General features: G+C 47.8%; 1 protein-coding gene across 1 annotated transcript in view; it reads left to right on the plus strand.

Annotated features, from left to right (window-relative positions):
- Positions 1–21,683, plus strand: part of LOC119433893 (membrane metallo-endopeptidase-like 1) — an 83,818-nt gene that overhangs the window by 21,888 nt on the left and 40,247 nt on the right. The window contains exons 4-8 of the mRNA XM_037701177.2: positions 7,165–7,274; positions 7,483–7,541; positions 12,962–13,013; positions 19,298–19,365; positions 21,087–21,208. Coding sequence (XP_037557105.2) covers positions 7,165–7,274; positions 7,483–7,541; positions 12,962–13,013; positions 19,298–19,365; positions 21,087–21,208 — 411 coding nt within the window. The remainder of the gene's footprint in view (positions 1–7,164; positions 7,275–7,482; positions 7,542–12,961; positions 13,014–19,297; positions 19,366–21,086; positions 21,209–21,683) is intronic.

The raw sequence follows: 21,683 nt of genomic DNA on the forward strand, positions 1-21,683 counted from the left end.
GCCTTCTCCGCAAATGCGGCACCGAACATCAGATCTACATCCCTTAATACTGTGGCCATATCGCCAACACTGAACGCATTGCACTGGGCGGGGAGAAAGTGCTTGAACCCTGTATAATAAGGGCCACGCCTTGATCTCTGACGGCTTAGTTGTGCCTGCAAAGGTGACAATGACCGACTCTGTGGGGACTCTTCGATTCTCAGAAACGCGCGAACATCGGTAGACTGAGACGGCACCTGCCGGGGAGAACATCTGCAGGACCTCGGAAGCACACAGACTCGCATCGACTCCACGAACTAGCCCCTTAACGCAAGCTAGATGAGGAGGAATAAAAGGCCTCGGAGGGTGATTCGCGAACATTTGAAACTTCAGAAGGTCGGAGACACAGGTCTGGTCCGGCGAACAGCATAGAATGCCCCCTCTGCCAAATTGTCGAACATCGGTTATGCTTTGGAAGTGCGGGGTGGCGTTCCGCAACTCATCTTGAGTCAACTTTGGATCTTTCACGCGGTTGAATCCCCCATTGGTCGGCACTAGGGACACTAGAACCCTGTGAATGCCACTGCGCAAGAAAGCCTCTATAGGAATGTCATTAGTGGGAAGTGAAGCCGTCCAGAGGAAAGACCTCTGGCCGGGAAAAGAAAGAGACATTAGGAACTTACAATCAGATTAATTACACAATAAGAGGAAAGTCCTAAACAAAGCTGAAGAAACTAAACCGCCCGATACTTGACCAATTCCCTGCAACACGACTCGAACAGCGCCCGCAGAAACAGGGCTAGCGTCCGCGCTGCAACGCTGGCATCGTTCTCGCTTGCCTCGTTTTCTCCTCGTTCGCCCCCTAGCGCCTGGTGTGCGAGCGCCCGAGCCCAAGTGCATCTCTTCATCTTTACAATATATATATATATATATATATATTATATATATATATATTATATATATATATATATATATATATATATATATATATATATATATATATATATATATATATATATTCTAAAGGTGTTTATTTGGCAGATCTCGGAGCAGCGCAACGTCGTCGGGCAGGGCAGCCACAGCTTCTAAGCACGAGAGCCGCTCCCTAGCTAGAGCTCCCGGCCCACTAGCGTTTTGAGCCAGTAGCGCTGAACGCCCTAGTGTCTCTCTTCTTCGCTACAATCACCACCCCCGGGAGGGATAAGGGAGCCGTCCGGCCACCTAAGAGCTCGTCACGATGAGCGGGTCGCAGTATGGCTTTAGACGGTCGACATGGACAATGTCTCGTCCACGACGGCGCATGTCTGAAGATGAACTGGTTTTATTACATAGTTCACAGGAGACGCGTGTTCGAGAACACAGTAAGGGCCTTCCATACTTCGGAAGCAGTTTTGATGAGAGGCCAGGGGCAGTGAAAGGGACTGAGAGCCACACAATCGCTCCCGGATCGAAGGTGACTGTGGCGTGATCACTTCACAGTCAGTCACCACTGACTGTGAAGTGATCCTCTGGCGCTCTTGATCATCACAAGTAAAGGCCCGTGTGAGGTCGCGGCACTCTTTTGTATGTCTGACCGTGGCAGAAATAAGCACGCACTCGGATGAATCCGGCCGGTACGGTAGAATTGTGTCAGTGGTGTGCGAAGGGTGCCGACCATACAGTAAGAAATAGGGTGAAATTCCAGTGGTGCTCTGCGTAGCGGTATTATACGCGTAGGTTACGAAGGGCAGAATGGCGTCCCAGTTCGTGTGGTCGGAGGCGACGTACATTGAAAGCATGTCGCCGAGCGTACGGTTGAAGCGTTCTGTGAGGCCATTCGTTTGAGGATGTTACGCCGTAGTCGTACGATGAACAACGTGGCACTCTTTGAGAATCACTTCAATTACTTCCGACAGGAATACGCGTCCGCGATCGCTGAGCAGTTCTTGAGGTGGACCATGCCGCAGGATGAATCGGCGAAGCAGGAATGAGGCAACATCGCGCGCTGTAGCTGCTGGGAGAGCAGCGGTTTCGGCTATCGGGGTAAGGTGATCTACTGCCACAATGGCCCAGCGGTTACCAGCCGACGTCAAGGGAAGCGGCCCATACAAATCGATTCAAACGCGCCCGAACGGCCGGGTAGGGCAGTGTAGGGGCTGCAGATCAGCTGGCGAGAGCTGGGGTGAAGATTTCCGGCGCTGGCAGTCGGGGCATGAGCGAACAAACTTTTGAACGTATATGTTGTACATTCCTCGCCAGTAGTAGCGTTGTCATAGGTTTTGAAAAGTCCCGAGTGTGCACATTGTTGATCAGACTGGAATGATGCGCAGATTTCAGAACGCAGGCTTCGAGGTACTGCTAATAACCACTGGCGGCTGTCCGAGGTGTAATTGCGTCGGTGAAGCAGGTCGTCGCGAATGGCAAAATGACGAGCTTGACGGCGCAAAGAACGAGTGGTTGGGTGCGATGATGGATCAGCAAGGAAGTCTATCATGGAGGCAATCCAGGGGTCCCTGTGTTGCTTGGAAGCGAAGGTCCCAATGTCGATGGAAGAAACGCCAAGCTGGGATAGTGAGCAGCAGGCATTGTCGTCAGGAAAGGGAGAACGTGAGAGGGCGTCAGCGTCAGCATGCTGGCGTCCGTTGCGGTACAGTACGCGGATATCGTAATCCTGTAAGCGAAGTAACGAACGGCCTGAGGGATCCTTCAATGACGACTGCCAGCATAGTGCATGGTGGTCCGTGACATCAAATTGGCGTCCATACAAATAGGGCCCGAACTTAGTAAGTGCCTAGATGATCGCCAGGCATTGTTTTTCCGTGACGGTGTAATTGGTCTCGGCTTTAGTAAGCGCACAGCTTCCATATAACACAACATATTCAGAAAACTCTTGTTTGCACTGCGCTAGGACAGCGTCGAGGTCAACACCGCTGGAATCTGTGTGTACCTCAATAGCTGCCGTTGTATCGTTGTGGCGCGAAATGGGAGGAGACGTCAGCAAACGACGGAGCTTAGCGAACGCCTCGTCGCACTCGGACGGCCACGAATAGAGGGGTCCGTTGCTTCCAAGGAGCTTCGTCAGGGGTGATATGACGGCGGCGAAATTGCGAATGAAGCGCCTGAAGTAGGAACACAAGCCTACGAAACTGCGCAGTTTTTTGACGGACGTTCAGTTTAGGGAATTCGGCGACGGCACGAAGTTTGGCTGGATTGGGGAGGATTCCATCCTTCAAGGTAATGGCAGGGCGCCAAGAGAGGCGATCATCGATAGTTACGCCCAGGTAGCGGTGGTGTTGTACCCATTGTACCGGTGTCTCTCCGAGGTACAGCCGGCTCATGGTTCGACGAGCCTTGGATGATACGCAATCGCGGCTGACTTAGCTGGTGAGATCTGCAGACCAACTTCCTCCAAGTACTCTGAAGTCGCATTCAGAGCTCTCTGCAAGATTCCACGAAGACGTGGACCGTGGTACGAAGGACCGCTGATCCACAGTGCAATGTCATCAGCATAGATTGCTATACATATTGGAAAGTCTGCTTCCTGAGGCAATCGGCTTGGAAGTCTAGCAAGTACACTGTTGAAGAGAAGCGGCGACAAGACGCTGCCTTGTGGTACACCGCACTTAATAGCGCGAGAATCACTTGTTGCTCCTCCAACACGCACTTTCATGTGGCGCTCAGATAGAAAGTTATGCACGAAATGAAGCAGTCAACCCGAAATTCCCGCATTCATAAGGGCGATAATAATCGCCTTATGGGGAACCGAATCGAAAGCTTGCTGTATATCCAAGAAGAGCATGTATGCAGAGTGCTTGTTCTCTCGAGCAGACTCTAGAGATGAAACGAGGTCTGCTATGCTATCGAGGGCTGAACGGTGACGACGAAAGCCGCTCATGACATCAGGAAAGAAATTAAGCTCTTGTAGCCTGCCGTCTAGATGAAACAGTACCATTCGTTCCATCAGCTTCATAACATTAGAAGTTAGCGATATTGGCCGGTAAGACTTGAGGTGTTTTGCAGGGCGGCCGGGCTTTAAGACTGGTATCACCACAGATGATTTCCAATCATTGGGGATCAGAGACGTTCGCCACACTTCGTTATATGCGTCCAAGACATTTTGATGAAAGGCCTCATCGATGTTTCGTAATGCCTGGTACGTAACACCGTCTTCACCAGGGGCAGTGCGACGTTTGGAGAGGCTGAGGGCGTGATGCAGCTCCTCGAGAGTCAAGTCTGTTTCATCCATCCGGCAGGCTGGACCATAGCAGAACGTTGTGATGTTCTGACTTGTCAGAGGATTAAGGCCATTGTTTGCGTTGTCACTTGACATAGGAGGTACGAAAAGGTCGGCAAATGCTTCCGCAAGAATTTTCGGAGTCCGGCCAGTCGTTATGCACAAAGCAGCAGTTGGATTCTTGCAGATCTCAGGAGTGCGAAGAGCCTTCAGTATTCGCCAAACACTTCCAAACCATTTGCCGTGTGCAGTGAACTACAAAGTGCTGCCCAGCTCTTTCGACGAAGTTGTTTTGTGCGCCGCCGTATGGCTGCGTCTAGGTGCAAATCCCGGTCGCTGCTTAAGTATGTGGCCGCCTTGACTACTCGGGGCGCTGGCTGCGACCAGACGACAGCACTTCAGGGGCACGATCTTGTACGCGTTCCAAAATGGAACGGAGGCGTTCCGTTCCATCGAGCCGCACACGATTGGTCAATTTGAACGTCGCGGTTGAAATTGACCAATCGTGTGCGGCTCGATGGAACGGAACGCCTCCGTTTCATTTTGGAACGCGTACAAGATCGCGCCCCAGGTTTACCAATCGTCTGTCCTCTCTGGCGTGATGTATGCCTTGCCAGTCTTGAACGTGCCGCCAAATGTGATGTCTGAGTTGGAACGGGACCATCGTGTTGCCCTCCGAGTCATGCTTGGCTTACCTCGTGAGGCCCAATCTGTTCCACTACTCACGGAAGCGCACCAGTGGCCCCTGAGCTTGCAAGCACACCAGAGAGCGCTACACCATATCGAGCGTTTGCACCGAGCATCAGACGGCCAAACACTGATTAATCGGCTGCTTCAGCGCCCATTCTCTCGGATGGGGAAAATGGAGGCATTGTTTGTGGACATTACTCACAGTTCAGGAGACACTACTTCTTTCACAACTCCGAAGAAGCGCAACAAATGCTCCTTCCCCATTTATCTGACAATTCCTGAAATACACAAAAAATCTAGTCAGCCTGTTCCGGCACTATTTCAATTGGCCCAGTCCCACCCATTTGAAAAATTTGAAGGTTATATTGAAGTATTCACGGACGCATCTGTACTCAGTGACGCGCAAGGCGCTTCTGCAGCTTTCTTTTGCCCTTCGACTGGCATCAGACGGGTATTTAGAATACTACATCCAACCTCATCAACAACTTGCAGAACTAGCAGCGATTGATGTTGCTCTGAAATACGTACACGAAGAATTAAACGCCTTGAAGGTCGTCATTCTTACAGACTCCCGTGCTGCCCTCAGCAGACTTAGACAAGATGCCGATAGCCCATTGTTGTGCAGTATCCAAGAAACTGCCGGCAAAATTACTTCCTGTGGAGTGTCCCTCATTGCCCAGTGGGTACCCTCGCACGTGGGCATCGCTGGAAATGAAGAGGCTGATCGCCTCGCTTCAAGCTGTGCCCACCATGAATGTGACTGCCCTGACATTTCGTGCACGTTTGAAAACAGGTGAAACGCCCCCCCCCCCCCCCCCCCCTTCCCATGTGGAAGGGGGGGGGGGGGGGGCGAGGTTAGACACAGGCAGCGCTTCCTTGATCGAGATCATCGGCTTGGATTACACGAGAGTGCCACCTCTCGCAGCGAATTTACCTGTGACTTGTGTGGATCTCCTGCACCAGTCGAAGCATTCGCAACGCAGCACGTCTGGGTGAATAACCAGGACGACGGCCGCGAAGCAAATCTCAACATGCCGCGTGCCCCATCCTGACGAACGGTGGAGATCCACCTGTGACTGGACCAACCACCCGGGCTCTGCTTGGATTACAGGAGCAAGCTACTCCCGCCCATAGCGTGGAAGTACGAGCCACAGCGCCGCAAGTGCGAGCTACAGCGCCGCCAATTGTGTACCGATGCAATATTCTTTTTGTTCGTTTTGTATCATTTCATTTCTATTTGCTGAGAGTGATCATCTGTGCAATATTACCACTGTAGTCGTTTTCCTAGTCTGGGTATGCAATATCATATCTGTAAATTTGCATTTGCCTGTGAGGTAAGGTGCTCTGCAAACTGTCTTTTGGCAGTGTTTATGATTGTCGTCATATTTTGCGTTTATCTCAGTGATTTATGGGCTGTCTCAAAGGTTTTGGGACCTCGTCAGGCTTTAATGCTTTAGTACCAACCTCCTCTTGATTCGAGAAGGATGTAATAACTGAAACAAAAGAAGCGGTAGTGAGAACTACCTTTTTAAAAATAAACATACATGGAAAACAAATAGAAAAAAAAAACAAAACTTTATGGTGTTGTTTACGACCTCTATAAAGTGAATTTACTCTTTGTGCATCCTTGTTTTTGATCCTTGTCTCATGCGTTGATACAGTCAGTAGTCATTCTGTCAATGAAAATGCGCAAGAGAGCTAGCTGCCTTTTCCGAGGACAGACTAAATGGACAGACTAAAGGCCAAAACGTCCTCAAATGACACCGGCTTCTCCCAAGGCTCCCACATTTGAAGACTTGCTCACCGAATTGGATACGTAATTTACTATAAGGTGACGGTCTAATCTGACGCAATACACACTTCTTTGGATAAAGCTGAAAGAACGTATACAAGGTGTTTTTGCACCACACAGCATACTACATAAAAACAAGTTTACTCCACTCTGCATTCTGTGAAGGGGATCACATTCAGAAAGCAGGATATGTACCCTATTCAATCCGAAAAAAATATGGTAGCAAAATGCTCGAAGAAAATCTCCACTTGCGATGACATTGGGAACAATTGTGAACTGAACACGCTATTTTTTCTAGCAAAGGTAAAAGGCCTGATTCATCGCTCTGCGTTAGTCACAAAAACGTATGCTGTGCAAACACAGATGAAATTGAAGCTATTATTATGGAATCAAACGATTATCTGAAGGAGTCGCTCTTGCCAGTTTAAACAAGAATGTTGAAAGCTTACATCAATGCCAAACGCTATTCTCTAATAAACGTTTTCTGCAGGTACCCAGATTCAGTGCCAATACAACTTTATTCGAAATGCTGTACCATTTTAAACAAAACACATACTGGAAGCAATTGGCTTTGTTACGAGTACCAAGGCAAAGGGATAGGTAAGTTGTGCGAGCATCTTTAAAAAATTTGCAGAAATATATTTATCAAACATGCTCCGCACCCCTTTTAATTATGCTTGATCTACAGAAATATTCACTGCAGTATTTTTCGACTGCACACACAGTACCTTAAGGAACCTGCACTGTAGGTAACAATCCTGATTGTCGTTTCCTGTTTCCTTTTTTTTTTTTTTTGCTTGTTCCAAAGGTGGGTGCCAGGCGCCATAAACGTGGGTGCATTTTACTCTCCTGTGAACAACCAAATGGGTGAGAAAGATAATGGTTTTCTGACTCATTTATGCACGAATATTATAATAGCCAGTGATAAGACCGTTGATAAGATTGCTTGAGAGTAACAGTGAAAAAGCGCTGATATTAACGCGTCAGTGCAGTTTCAACTACTAATTTTGTAATCACGCTGTGTAGGATTTACTGCACAAATTTACTGCACAAGACTCGTAACGGAAACCTTCATAGCAATTTGCCACAATCGTCTTTTGCAAGTATTTATTCATACGTGCGTCCATTGAAAAAAAAAATGGCTGAAAAAATGAAATGGTAGCGACAGCGGGTGAACGATATAACTTTCTTAACTGTTGATGGTCACTAGTCATTTATCGCACCAGTCTTGTGTGTGGTCTAAGTACTAACATGGAACATTCATAAGATGGCTAATACCTATCTGCTATGTATAGCAGTGGTTCACAAATGAACAAATACGGAATGACACAGGCAGCGGCTAGTAACTAGTGTACATAAGGAAAAGGGGCAAACCGAGCTCAAAGCCTTGGAGGACGCCTCATACTACTGTAGAAGAAACAGATCTCTGGCTATTACTCAGTATAGACTGGAGGCGGTTTGTTAAACGCACTTTGATCTAGTTCAGAATATGCGGGCACAATTTTAGCTAGGGCTACTTTGCCTATAGGCGCGGGTGCGGTCCTTTCTCAATACTGATTTCGTCATCTAGGAAGACAGCATCGATTTGAATGTTCATGTCCAGGTTGCACTGCAGTGTAAAAGTAAATAAATGCGTTTCGTTTTAACAGGACAGTCCTTTTCCAAGTGGTGATTGGTGAAATAGTGAAAAAAGTTGTTTCAGTCTAGAAAGTCTATTAGTTGCGGAAAGATGACGTCTTCGCGATTTTTTGGTGTGGTTGTTATTCAGATGGAATGATAGTTAAGGGGAGTCTCTGCTATCTGATTGGAAGGCTGGAACAAACTGCCCTGATAAATGTCTAGTCATCTTGACTGATAGGTTTTTGAAGAGACTGTGTGAATAAAAGAAAACGATACGCTGAAGAGATGCGTTTGATACTTTCAGAACCTTCGACTAACCTTAGAGCTGCGGATTGGAGCTTTGTGCAACCTAGAATGACTGAATTTCCGACTTCAGAAAATGTAATGGGGGACATGGTTGATGCATCGTCCCGTGGGTGAAGGAAAGAATGTGTTGCTAGTTCATGTGTGAAAAGAAATATCAATGCTCTATTGTAGATATCTCCCCATGTTACATCGGAGGCCTATTCCTCATTCATTATTGCTTAATGTGATAGAGGTGGCTTGCATGGGATTTATTGCTTGCGAGAATTTCGTCTCGTTACTTGTTAAATATTTTGGCAACTCTCTATAAGGAACGCTTGACTATGAGCGCATCGGTTGAATGTGTAGCTTCTAGGGTGCCATACAAAAATTAAAAATTAAATTGTTGTGTTTAACGTGCCAAAACCGCGATTTGATTATGAAGCACGCCGTAGTGGGGGACTCTAGAATAATTTGGACCACCTGGGGTTCTTTAACGTGCACCTAAATCTAAGTACACGGGTGTTTTCGCATTTCGCCCTCATCAAAATGCGGCCGCCGTGGCCCCGCGACCTCGTGCTTAGCAGCCCAACCCCATATCCACTAAGCAACCACGGCGGGTTATGGTGCCATACTAGTCCTAAGTGCAAAATTTTCGCTTCATTTGGTCTTACTACGGAATGTTTTTATTCTTGTTTATTACGCAATTCAAAGCTTGCGTAAATAAAGGCTCATATTAGTTAATATACGTTGTGACTATGTATGTAAATATTGTAACTATTTCAGCTACACTCTGCTTAAGAAGCGACCAATTTACATCGATACATTACGATTTATGGATTGTGACTTATCAACGCTGCTTCTTTATAACATTTTGAGCATCTTCTATACCTATCATTTAGCACAAGTGTGTGACAATATCACTCTTTCATAGTATTATCCGTGTAATCATCAAAGTTCTAGCTCGAAATTACGAGGAGGCAGAAGAAGTATTGACATATTGTCACCACCTGGTAGGAGACGTGAAAGCCGGCGTACAGCATGTATAAAAGCACTTTATATGAACAGCCAACGCAACGTCGTCGTTGTTGTTGCCTCAAAACATGGCTCGTAACCACAGGGGAGATTGGCCACATTAGATTGTTTGAAATGTGCGTCTAACAAAACACAAACAGGGGGAAAGGCAAACATTTAACACAAAGCAATAGTCAACACAATGCCAACAGAAATTTTGAGAGGGCATATTCATAAATTTAGGGAAAAAAATTAAGTGTCCCATGGTCGGTACCTTAGCAGTGAAGCCTTCCTGGCGCTTCAATAAACTTGTAGATAGCAGAAATCATTGACCCATGGCTTGTGCCTAATTGACACGCACCAAAGGACAAAATGTTTGGACGGCCCATACCACCCCGAGGCATTCTTTTTCTGTAGTGGAGTATTTAGCCTCCGTTCTGGATAGGGTCCTGCTGGCGTAAGCGAGACCTCTTTCGGTGCCGTCCTGCCGCTGAAGAAGCAGTGCGCCAAGTCCGACATTACTAGCATCGGTTTGAAGAATCGTCGGGGCGTCTTCATCGAAGTGTGCGAGCGCAGGAGGTGTCTGTAGCCGTTGCAGACACCCCCTGTGCCCGTTTCTGCTCTTCGCCCCACACGAAGGGGACATCTTCTCGAGTGAGATGTCTTAATAGACACGCGATGCGCAAAAAGTCCGCAATAAACCGCCGGTAGTAGGCGAAAAGGCCCAAAAAACGTCGCACGCCCTTTTTATCAGATGGCATCGGGAAATTAGCGACAGCAGCGATTTTATCAGGGTCAGGTCGAATACCTTCATGATTAACCACGTGACCGAGGAATTGAAGTTCTTCAAAACCAAAATGGCACTTTTCCGGTTTCAAAGTTAGGCCTGCTGAGCGTATTGCTTCAAAGACCGTCTTCGGTCTCCGTAAGGGTTCGTCGAACGTGGCGGAGAAAACAATCACGTCGTCGAGGTACACTAGGAAGGTTTGCTATTTGAGGCCTGAGAGTACCGTGTCCATTAGTCGTTGAAACGCTGCTGGCGCAGAACACAAACCGTAGGGAAGCACCTGAAATTCATAAAGTCCGTCGGGTGTCACAAAAGCGGTCTTCTCGCGGTCTCTCTGATCAACTTCGATTTGCCAGTAGCCACTTTTCAAGTCTATCGACGAGAAGTAACGTGCGTTTTGTAGCCGGTCCAGTGAATCATCGATACGCGGTAGCATATAAACGTCTTTCTTTGTGATCTGGGCCGTGATTTTGTAGCAAGGCATTATGACTTATTCTACTCTAGTCTTATCATCCACCGCTCACGGCCGGCTGATCCCGTTGATAATGCGAGCGTACCGTCGCTCCGACCACTGACAAAGCGCTATAAGCGCAAAAAGGCATTATTACATTAAAGGCATCGCTACAAAATACCGGCCCTGGTTGAGTTTTTGATAGTCGACGCAGAATCGCAGACTACCGTCCTCCTTCTCACCAATACGACAGGCGATGCCCACGGACTCTCAGATGGCCGAATAACCCCGTCCTCAAGCATTGTCTTCACTTGTTTTGTATTGCCTCGCGCTCTTTCGGTGCTACACGATAAGGATTCTGTGAAACGGGTCTTGCGTCGTCTTCGGTGATAATACGGTGCTTGGTGAGCGGTGTCTGGCTAACTCTTGACGCAGATGAGAAGCAGCTGTTAAACTTGTTGATGAGCTCAAGGAGGCTGTTGCGTTCGATGGGTGATAACGTTCGACTGGTGCAGGCACGGTGTACGCCGCGTGCTGCACTGAGAGGCAGTCTTGTATTGAGGCAATTTCGTCGAAGTAAGCAACATCAGTGCCTTTAACAATCTGTCGACGTTCCCTACTAAAACTCGTCAGCAGGAGTTCAGCATGTCCGTCACGTACATTAATTACGGCCCTGGCGACGGAAATGCCCTGACTCAGTACCAGTGCGTTGATGTGTTCAGCGACGCCAGACCCGGTGTGCAAGTTGTCGCAGATTACAGGCACGAGGGAACAACTTCTCGGCGGAAGCGTCACATCGTCGTCGGCGATACGTAAACGCGGTCGCTGGTCTTCCGTGGGGTCGACGTCTTCGGAGCTCCCAGAAAATGTAATGATGCGGTCGCAGACATTAATAACTGCACCGTACTCCCTCAAGAAATCCACTCCCAAAATAAGTTCTTTACAGCACTCAAAGAGAATGACGAAGGTGTCGACGAAGGCTGAACCGGCGATTACGATTCTGGCTGTGCATTTTCCAATTGGCGTCATCAACTGGCTCCCGCCAGTTCCGATGTTGGGCCCGGTCCACGGCGCGGGCTAGGGGACCTGCCCCTATAGACGTCAGGAAAATCGCGAAGGGTCGGTGGGGTGTAACGGGCCGGTGATGGGGAACGCGATCGAGGCGTCGTTGAACCTTCCGGTAGAAAGTTTGAAGGATTGTCGTCGCAGGTACGTGGAGCGTCAAATTGAGGTAACTGCAGTTGATGTGAAATCTGGGAAACCCAGCTGCGCGGTAGTGGCAAGCTCGATAAACATGCCCGGCTTCGCCGCAATGAAAGCATAGCGGCCGGCGGTCAGCGGTGCGCCACAAATCGGTTTTTCGAAGCGGGTAGCCGGCAGGGAATTCTCCGTAAGACCGCGGCGCAGCGATCGGCTGTCGGCGATACAGAATTGCTGGCGGCGGCTGTGACTCTCGAAGATAGGGCGTCGGGGATAGCGGCGGTGGCTGCGTCAGAGTGGTCGACGGTGTCAGCAGCATCGAAGTGGTGGGAGATGGACGACAAAGAGCTTCCGCGTATGTGCATCATCGCGGCACCGCTTGCCAGTCGGGCGAAGAAAAAGCCTGTCGAACTTCCTTCCGAACGACACCAGCGCCAGAGGCCGGAGCTCACCGGTGCCATGGGAGTCATTCCGAGCTGCCGGATCTCCTCTCGCACAATCTCTCGGATAACTTCACGCAGAGATAACTTCACGCGGCTGTACCGGTGGACATGAGTTTGGACGAACGAAGGCGATCCCGCGTTCGATGGATGGCTCTGCGAAGGGGCGCCAAGCATGAGGCAATGCTACCCAGCACCTCCACCAGTGTCACGACCTAGTATAGGAGACGTGAAAGCCGGCGTACTGCACGTATAAAAACACTTTATATGAATAGCCAACGCAACGTCGTTGTCGTCTCTGTTTTTTTACCCGCGCGCTATACTTCAGCGTCGTTTTTATGGGCTGGCACATACCCGCGGTGGCAATATAGGATGTGGCATTATGTTTGCAGGCGTATTAATTCAGCAGCCATGTAAAGTGTAAAGTGTCAGGTAAATAACTAACCAGTTTCCTGCGCATCTTGGAAAAGTGATGTTGATGTTCTTATTTCAGAAATACCTTGGGCAATGCTCCATGCTCCCTTTTTCCAGTCAGGACTTCCTCGGTAAGATATACACTGTTTGCATATATTTTTTGTAAGAATAGGTAAAGTCACGAATATAGAATGTGCAAGAATCTGATCGGCTTCGATGCCCGGATTCTTTGGCGGAATGTGTCGCTAAATTATGGCTACTGGACGAAAGACAGGGCATGTTGTTTTGGTGACATTATAGAGAGATTTCGCTATGTGAGGCGTTAGGAGCAGCACTTGCTGAGCACAGTCGTTGAAAAGCTGGAAGTGTTCTTATTGGTTTATTTTCATATTCTGAAAGGTGCAGTCATATGCTCGAAACATTAAAGTTACCCATTATTCCCCAAGAGATATATTTTCTTACTTTCGCAAAGCCACGAACACAATAGGCTTTGCTACGTCATTTCTAATTGTTTCTGTGGTTATTTATATATTGCAATGAAACACTTTGCAAGAATCAATGCCTGTTTCCGCTATTAGGAGTCATTTATAACAGCTCGGCACTAAGAACTCTGACATATGTGCAGCGGGTCTCAAAATTTCACTAAGAACAACGCTACCGAGAGAATGTGAAAAAAAAAAATTGAAGTCATCCTTTCCTGCACGTTTTCTTTAACGCAAGAAATGTAAAACTGTGCGTTTGATAAGATGAGCAGCCAGGATTGGAATGTGCAGTTCAATCTAAAACGTGAACTTTGCATGCACGAACACCAGCTTGAAAAAGAGCGCTGTCAGCGCATATTCACGAATGGCATACCCACGAGTTCCTTTCGACAGGCACAGTTGTCTTTCTTTGTTTCTTCCGCCGCAGGCGTTTGGCGTGTTGCGATATGCCGGACCCGAGCAGATGTGGGTGTCGAGCCACCTGCGTCTAACGTGCGTAGCTTAGCCGTGCCTTGGGAAAAGAGTATTCTGAGGGTTGAGCCGATGCTGAAGGCTCGGACTTTTAAGCCACCCTGGCGGAGGAAACGCACTGCTTTGGCCTCCGCTTTACGCTGACGGCACCTCCGGATTTACTCATCCAGAGGAAATCGCTCGCTGCCTTTTCGTGTCCGCTTCTCTACAGAACTGACCGGTTCGACGACATCTCGTGGTTCACCCAAATCTTCGTCCTTGTCTCTCAGTTCCAATTTCTCATTTCATCTACTCACTTACTTTTTACCTTCGATCTTGTAGGCAGCAAGGATTAACCATGTGTCACATTCAGGACGCCAATGTTTGCAGGCAACTGCCAGGATACGTTGTTAATCCCCTCGGACTCCCCTGATTATTCGTGGGTGGTCACATACGTATGTAACTCCGTTGCATTACGTGGAACACGACATGACCTCCCCTATCGCTCAGATCTTCATAAAATCCCCCCCCCCCCCCCCCCCCCACTGATCGTGCTTAACTGCCATCTTCTCCCACAACACCCAATTCACCTACTCCCTCCATTGCTCAAATCCGAAGCCCAAATGGCTGGATCAAACCCTCTACTGATTACCGGTGACTTTACATGCGCTCACCTGGACTGGGGCTATTGGCGCACCAACCATAGAGGCACAGTTTTATTGAATGAAACGCCGGTGCTCCGCCCTTACCATCTTTAATGATTTCAGCTTATCTACGCCAGCTGGTAACAGTGTTACTGGTAACAGTCTTACTACCAGTGTTACTGGCAACAGTGTTACTACCAATGTTACTGGTAACAGTGTTACAGCGCATAGTAGCCTAGACCTCACGGTTGGCAGAAACGTGGCCCACCTGCAAAGGGAAACAACGTAGACTACATAAGGCATCGACCACCACCTAATTCGCATTGCAATAAACTATCGCTGACCTCAGCGAAAATTTACCGCTAGGCACACCAATTTGGATCAGCCCCGTAAATTTAGGCAAGTACAGCCAACACAGGCCCCCTTCAATCTCGACACCTAGACTACTCAGGAATGACTCCGGAATCATTACTACTCCCGAGTTGCCACTCCGAAACTATGGTCTGGACGCGCCTCTCGCGCGAGCATGGACAGAAAGGATTCACCCTCTTTCCCGTGCGACAGTGTTCCGTGTATTTATAAATACACAGCGGACATTGCGAGATTCCACATTCGAGTTTTCTCCTTAGCTCTGCTTAACAATAATCTTAAAGAGCAATAAATAGCCTTTTTTACTTAGCGATGAAATTAAACGATTTGTTGTTGATTTCCTCGCCTCATCTATGTCGCGACCTCTCAGATGATCAATCAGGTCACGATCCAAGCAACTTGGCCAGTGCTACTCGAGGGACTCCTCAGTTTCCTTGCAAAAGTGGGCACTCTGCCAACAATCTCTTATTCCTTCCGCGGTAGAGAAATGCTCTTTCCGCAGAACAGCGCGCCTGGACCTCGGGTTTGAGTGCTCATTTTCGCAGAAAGCCGAATTTTCATGAATTTACGGACTGGATGCAGAGCCCATTTCCGAGATCACATTGGCCACTCGCTGATTAGATATCTTGCGTGCCTCGTCAACGCTATTCCAAGCTAGCTGGTGGCCGTCACATCTCGCATTGAAATCTTAATTACAGAGGGCGTGCGAATATTCAAAATTTGAAATATAAATCGAATAGCACCTGTGATTCGATTGAACATTTACTTGTGAATTAAATTCTCCAAGTTCCCGAATATTCGTCTCTTTTCAGTATACCAAAAATAAAAACATCTGTGGTAATAGTGAGGGAGACGGAAATATGAATGTGAGGACTGTTCCGGATGATTCGGCACCATTATAGCGGCGCTTGTTGCACAGCGCCGTTCTCAATTGAACCACCGTTCTCAATTCCAGTCATTCAAGAAATACTGCGAATTCATTCACACTTTTAATTTGGCACCTCTATAAAGAATTTGCGCTGTTCAGTCACACTTCTCTCCGCAAGCGCAACACTACACGCGCGTTTGGTAACACGCTGGCCCCTCGTTACATAACTATTCTTGTCAGGGTGCCCAAGATAATTGAAAGCAGTTGCCTACGACTTACAAGTTTCTCAATTGTCGGGATGGGCGATTGTGAATGGTATCACATGCATACGCCGGTTCATGTAAGCCTTATTCTCGGCTAGGTTGGCGAAAACGCTCAGCCAGCCGCAGCAACACTCGGTGCGTGCCCTCCTCAGCCGCAGCGACCACCGGCAACCGCGGCGTAGGAGAGGGGATTTCCCGCAGCAGTAGGGGAGAACGAAAGATCATAGGACCAGTCGGCGTGCTGCGTAAGCGCGTCGACGTCTCCACCTAAGATCGGATCACAAGGTGTCACAAAAGTGCGCATAATCAAAGCGCGCGCCGCGCATCATTCAAGCCAGCAAGGAGACAAGACGGCCCCGCGGCAGCTTCGACAGAGGGAGAGAGCGCATACGCAACAAACGGCCGACGCGATCAACGCAACTTCGACAAGATACGCGAAGGCTACAGTACCGAGAGAGAGCAGAGAGCGCGTGCCAAAACACACTCTCGAGAAGAGGGCGAGTCGAGAGGGAGAAGGAGTACTACAGCGTGAGCGTGCGCTAACGGATGAGTCACCACGCTGCTCGAAGACTTCGGCGGCCTCGGCCGGAAACGCGAGATATGTATAGAAGAATCCCAGGCTTTATACATACTATGGGAGCATGACTCCGACAGAAAGTTCGAGAAACGCCGGCGAAGGCAATAAAAGCGCCGTGCAGGAATCAGAAGTGGGATAAGACCGCGCCGGTGAAGAGATGTGACGTGAAGACCGTCTGCTGAAGCAGGGGATTCCCCGGCAAGCTAGTGGGAGAGTTCCTCGAGCGTCTGCATTACCGCCAGAAGTTCCTTATTCGAGATTTGCCTCGAGCTACGCCGAGATCGTCCGGCTCTAGGCCAGCACGGGTGAACGCTTGGACACTTCGTGTTTCTATTCATTCTATACTGGATGTGCTGAACTCTTAGTGCTTGTCGTTAATTATTTTCCAATGTTTTGTTAATACCCATCTGAATTGTATTGAGTTGTGTCTAGCCGAAGTGTACACGTGTGTATGTAACTGTCTTATTTGGAGAATATATTTTGTGGTTTTTTGACAACTCTGGGCTGTGACGCGGTCTTTGGACCACAACCGGCGTTCGCTGGCGCGCCGAACGGCCCCTTATGAATTGCCCTTTTTTTTCGGGGGGTTATTTTCAGAAGCTGATAAGCCGGCTTTGGAATTTGGCCCGGCATTGGCGCCTCGTTCACGGGGTGTGTGACACAAAGCCATGATAGTGCCGATGCACCCCGATGCATGTACGCGTCACCGGAACGACAAGAACATGATGACACAGGAAACTTAAAATGACACAACCCACAACGCCATGGCGTTCGCACTCCTACGATATACCCAGTACTAGAGCACTGCACGGGCTCGGGCTTACCCGAAAGCCCGGGCCCGGCCCGGCCCGTGGGCCGGGCCGGGCCGGGTAGAGGAGTTTTTTCACGGGCCCGGGCCGGGCTCGGGTTTTTTGACGCGGGCCCGGGCCGGGCTCGGGCTTTCTGCGAGTTTTTCTCGGGCTTCTCAACTCTGAAAAACATGTATTTTTCGGTCTCGGGCCGGGTTCGGGCCGGTTTCGAGTCGGGCTCGGGCCGGGCCCGGGCTTAAGGTAAAGGGGTGGCGGGCCGGGCCGGGCTGGTAACGTAGATTATTTCCGGGCCCGGGCCGGGCCCGGGTCTCGCCATAAAAGTTTTGATCGGGCTCGGGCGGGCCGCCCAATGTGAAAACGGGCCCGGGCCGCAAAAATCGGCCCGTGCAGTGCTCTACCCAGTACATGTGGTACATACTGCCTCGACGACGAAATAGAAGAGGACATGTAAAGTGGTTGTCGACATCACTTTGATTGCACGAAACCATGAAAGTAAACACAATTTGACCTCTCACAATACCTCATTAATCATAATACAACTCCGCAACACCACTTTGCAGCACCTCTCCGTAAGGTAACTGAGCGAAAATAAACGATTTCGCTTTCTCACCTCATAAGAGTATGCTTAGAGATCCTCTACAATTTCTACGGACTCCGCGCGAACTTCAGAGTTCTTGTTGCGTTAGAAATGAAATAATAATAGATATTTATTTGATATTTGGTTTTCATCTTTCTCGAACAATCATATTCGATGTGAACACGCCTAGTAATGGCATAAGATTCTGTCGCCCGCATTTGCGATGAACGAAAACTTGTGCCATCGTTCACTTAGTAACTGTCTCTTTGTTTGAACCGTGCTACTGTTTGAACCTTCTGTAATAAAGTAACTTAATGTACAGTTATCGTCGCGACAATTTTGTGCCCGAGTTGGTGGCCTTCTACATCAAGTGTAGTGGAATGACAAGCAGTACCTGCAATTGGCTTAAAATATCGTACGATTAGGGCTAATTAAAACTGTAATCACTCCAATATCATTTTTCATAGTTCTCGTAATAAGGCTTCAGAAGTAAAATGAATAAAGCTAATGCACGCGAATGTTTCAAAAACAATCTCGCGTTTTACGTGCCAGAACATGTGTTTATGAGGCATGTCGTAGCGATGAATTTTTACCACCTGGGAATCTTTAACGTACACGTAATGCACGACACACGGATCTTTATCCATTCAGCCCCCATCAACATGGGGCCGCCGCAGCTGGGATTGGTTTCTGCGACCTCGTTATAAGCAGCGCCATATCATAAACATTAAGTCACACAGGTGGGTAGCACGTGAATGTTCCACCATAAAGTAAAAAGTAGGTCTTTCGCAAGATTTTCAACAGCGACCGGAACGCATAATATGACACGGAATGCGTGCTTTTGCCCAAATAAGCAGCTTTGCGCATTGATACTCAATGCGCAGTGCGGAAAGCTGCTTATTTGCGTATATTTGTTTGATGAGGAGTACTCAAACAAGGAATGTTGCTTGAGGCCAATGTTCCGACAAGGAGACTCCTTTTAGACAACTCTCTTTGTCGAAATGTGAGCTTAAAGCGACATTCCTTTCTGGAATTCTCCTTACCATTTCCACTTTCCATCTTCCTTTGAAGTGTTGTCTGTCTGTATATTTGCGTGGGAGTTCGAGAACGGCAAGTGGTTGATGTTACTTCCCAGCCATCTACAACACCATCACACATAGCTCACTTGCAGCTTTTAGACTATAATTACCAAATTAGGATTTATTAAGAACTACACGTAGAAGAATCCTCGCAGTTAGTTTAAAGTGCATTCTCTAGGAAGTTGCGTCAACTGCGAGAGTGTTTTCGAGTGCATGTCTGTTATATAAGGAATTAGTACCTTGCGAAGGTCATTTGTTTCAACCACAGGGTAATTGTAGGTGTCCTTTTGTTTGCAGTTCCCTAAACTTTGGTGCCCTGGGTGGGCTTATGGCTCACGAAATGCTCCATGCCTTCGACGCAAGCGGTGAGAATAAGTCCTATTATATATATATATAAAGGGTATGGCGCGATTCATTCGCACGGAGGCGCACTCAATGGATGTGGTCTTAAAGTGTGCCAGCGGTGTGAAAGAATGCAAAAATGTTTTTATCCTTGTGAAGAAACACCTAAAGAACGGAAGTCATAAAGGCGAGTTAGCTCCCTTCCAGTATGTTAGTCAATAGTCACTACGGCAATTTGAAACAGCATCAGGGCAGTGTGGCAGTGGCCAAAGTAAAGGAATAGAGTCTTTGCATGTGCTGAGATACACGTGCAGGGTACTTATTTCTTACGTTGATGCTATGCTGCATGCGCGTGCTATGACGCATGACCCTATCGGTATGCGCTCCACAGGTAGACCTTGGCCTCCCCGTGCGACAAGACGAGAAACACGCGGACGTATTCACTATCTCTTCAATTATAATTTTACAAACAGATGGCCAGCGCTTGTGGACCGTTGCACAAGCTAAAAATGTAAAACACTCATCAAATTCGGTGCAGTGATTGCCGAGAAAAACAATTTTGCGATCCTAAGTGGGCGTCTGAGTTATCTGCCTTCTAAGAAGAAAAGCTGGATCTGCCTTTTAATGGCGTGGAACAGATAGCCCGTCGCCTATTATAGTGACAAAATGGGTTCGAAAAATAAAAGTGGAATAGGCCAAAGTCAGCTGAGGATTGGGCAGCGGATAACAAGGAATAAGATAGTTGGTTGGCGATTCAGCCTACAGTTGACGTGGATCATTGGAAATGTGTCCCTGAATGAGAGCGGCATTCCTGTGCGAAGGCTAGTAGTCGGCGAGTGAATGCTGCTCTCATTTCATTCTCCTGCCGTGATGTGTTCAAATTATCCGGCGCATTCGCGATGCAGTGTTCATCCACGTGCTGAAGGCGGAGTCACTGTGCGCGACAGTCTGTCACGTCACCCATCGCGTGGGGAGAGCAGGAGAAGCCTAGGACGAGGCTGCACGCGTCATCTGTCCTTCAAGATGGCACAGTCCTCCGGATAGACTCCCATATATGTGAAGAGCTACTGTGGATCACTCGGGCAGTAGGTAGACCCACTTTATTGCTGTACGAGGTGCAGTTGGGAGTTTAGGTAATTAAAACAGGGGGGCTTTTTATTTATTTATTTACAAATACTGCTGTCTCTATTTCGAGACATAGCAGGAGTGGGTACAAGATTTTAGTACAAACAAACGAACAAACACTAAGAATATACAAACAGACTAACAGACGATCTGGTTAGGTAATTGCTCAATGAACTCAATGGAGCGATCGGTTCTCGCTGGGGTTATGGCACCTGTTCTGTAATTTCAATGGTTTGCATACTTCGTAATTAAATTTTCTAATCTAAAATGAACTTTTTATGACATTTTATTGATTGTATAAAATAACCAATTTAAGCTTTTCGAATCGTGATTTTTTTTGCTTAAAATAGTTTTGTGAAGTGGCTCTCGTGATTTGTTAAAAATGCTAGAAACCTACCTACCTCATACGGTAAATTGAGCATAACACTCTTAGAAAGAAATTGTCTTGCCAATTTCAAGGCCTACGGTGGAGTCAGCAGATGCAAGAAGGTATAGGTGAAGGTGACTGAGGGGCCTTTTTCTATCAGTGGATATACGTCATTTTTATATCAGTGGACATACATACGTCATAACGTTATGACCATGCTTAGTACCATACATGTTTTCTTTTCTATCCAAGCTATGAGAAAAATAAAGGGCCCATCAAGTATAGAACTGGATCCTAACGCTACAGCTGCGTTTGAAGACAAAATTAAGTGTTTTTTCAGCCAATACAAAAACGCCACCAAAACGCTGTGGAAGGTGAGTACTTAACCGCTTTCTTTCGGCGGCGACATACAACATTTACAGTGTGATTTTTTTTACCATTACGTTTTTAAGTATTACCATGTTGACAATATGAGAATAATTAAACGAAGCAGGCGAGCAAGTAAAGTAAAAACAAAAATAAAAGGAAAATACAAGTCATGTTGTCGTGAATGCATTAAGTTATGCTTAGCCATCATTTGCGCATTGGGAAATGTTCGTCCTTATCTCTACGGCCGTCCTTTCAGCATCATCACTGACCATTACGCCCTTTGTTAGCTCTCCTCCTTGAAAGACCCGTCGGGTCGCCTCGGTCGTCGGGCACTTCGCCTGCAGGAATATGACATTCGTGTCGTATACCCTTCTGGTCGAAACCATTACTACGCGGACGCACTCTCGCGCTCGCCGATGACACCTGATGTGGCTTCTGTTTCGATTCTCTCTACGACTTCATACCCGTCACTTCTGACCG

This window comes from Dermacentor silvarum, chromosome 11, assembly GCF_013339745.2.
Source record: "Dermacentor silvarum isolate Dsil-2018 chromosome 11, BIME_Dsil_1.4, whole genome shotgun sequence".
Classification (NCBI taxonomy): Eukaryota; Metazoa; Arthropoda; class Arachnida; order Ixodida; family Ixodidae; genus Dermacentor; species Dermacentor silvarum.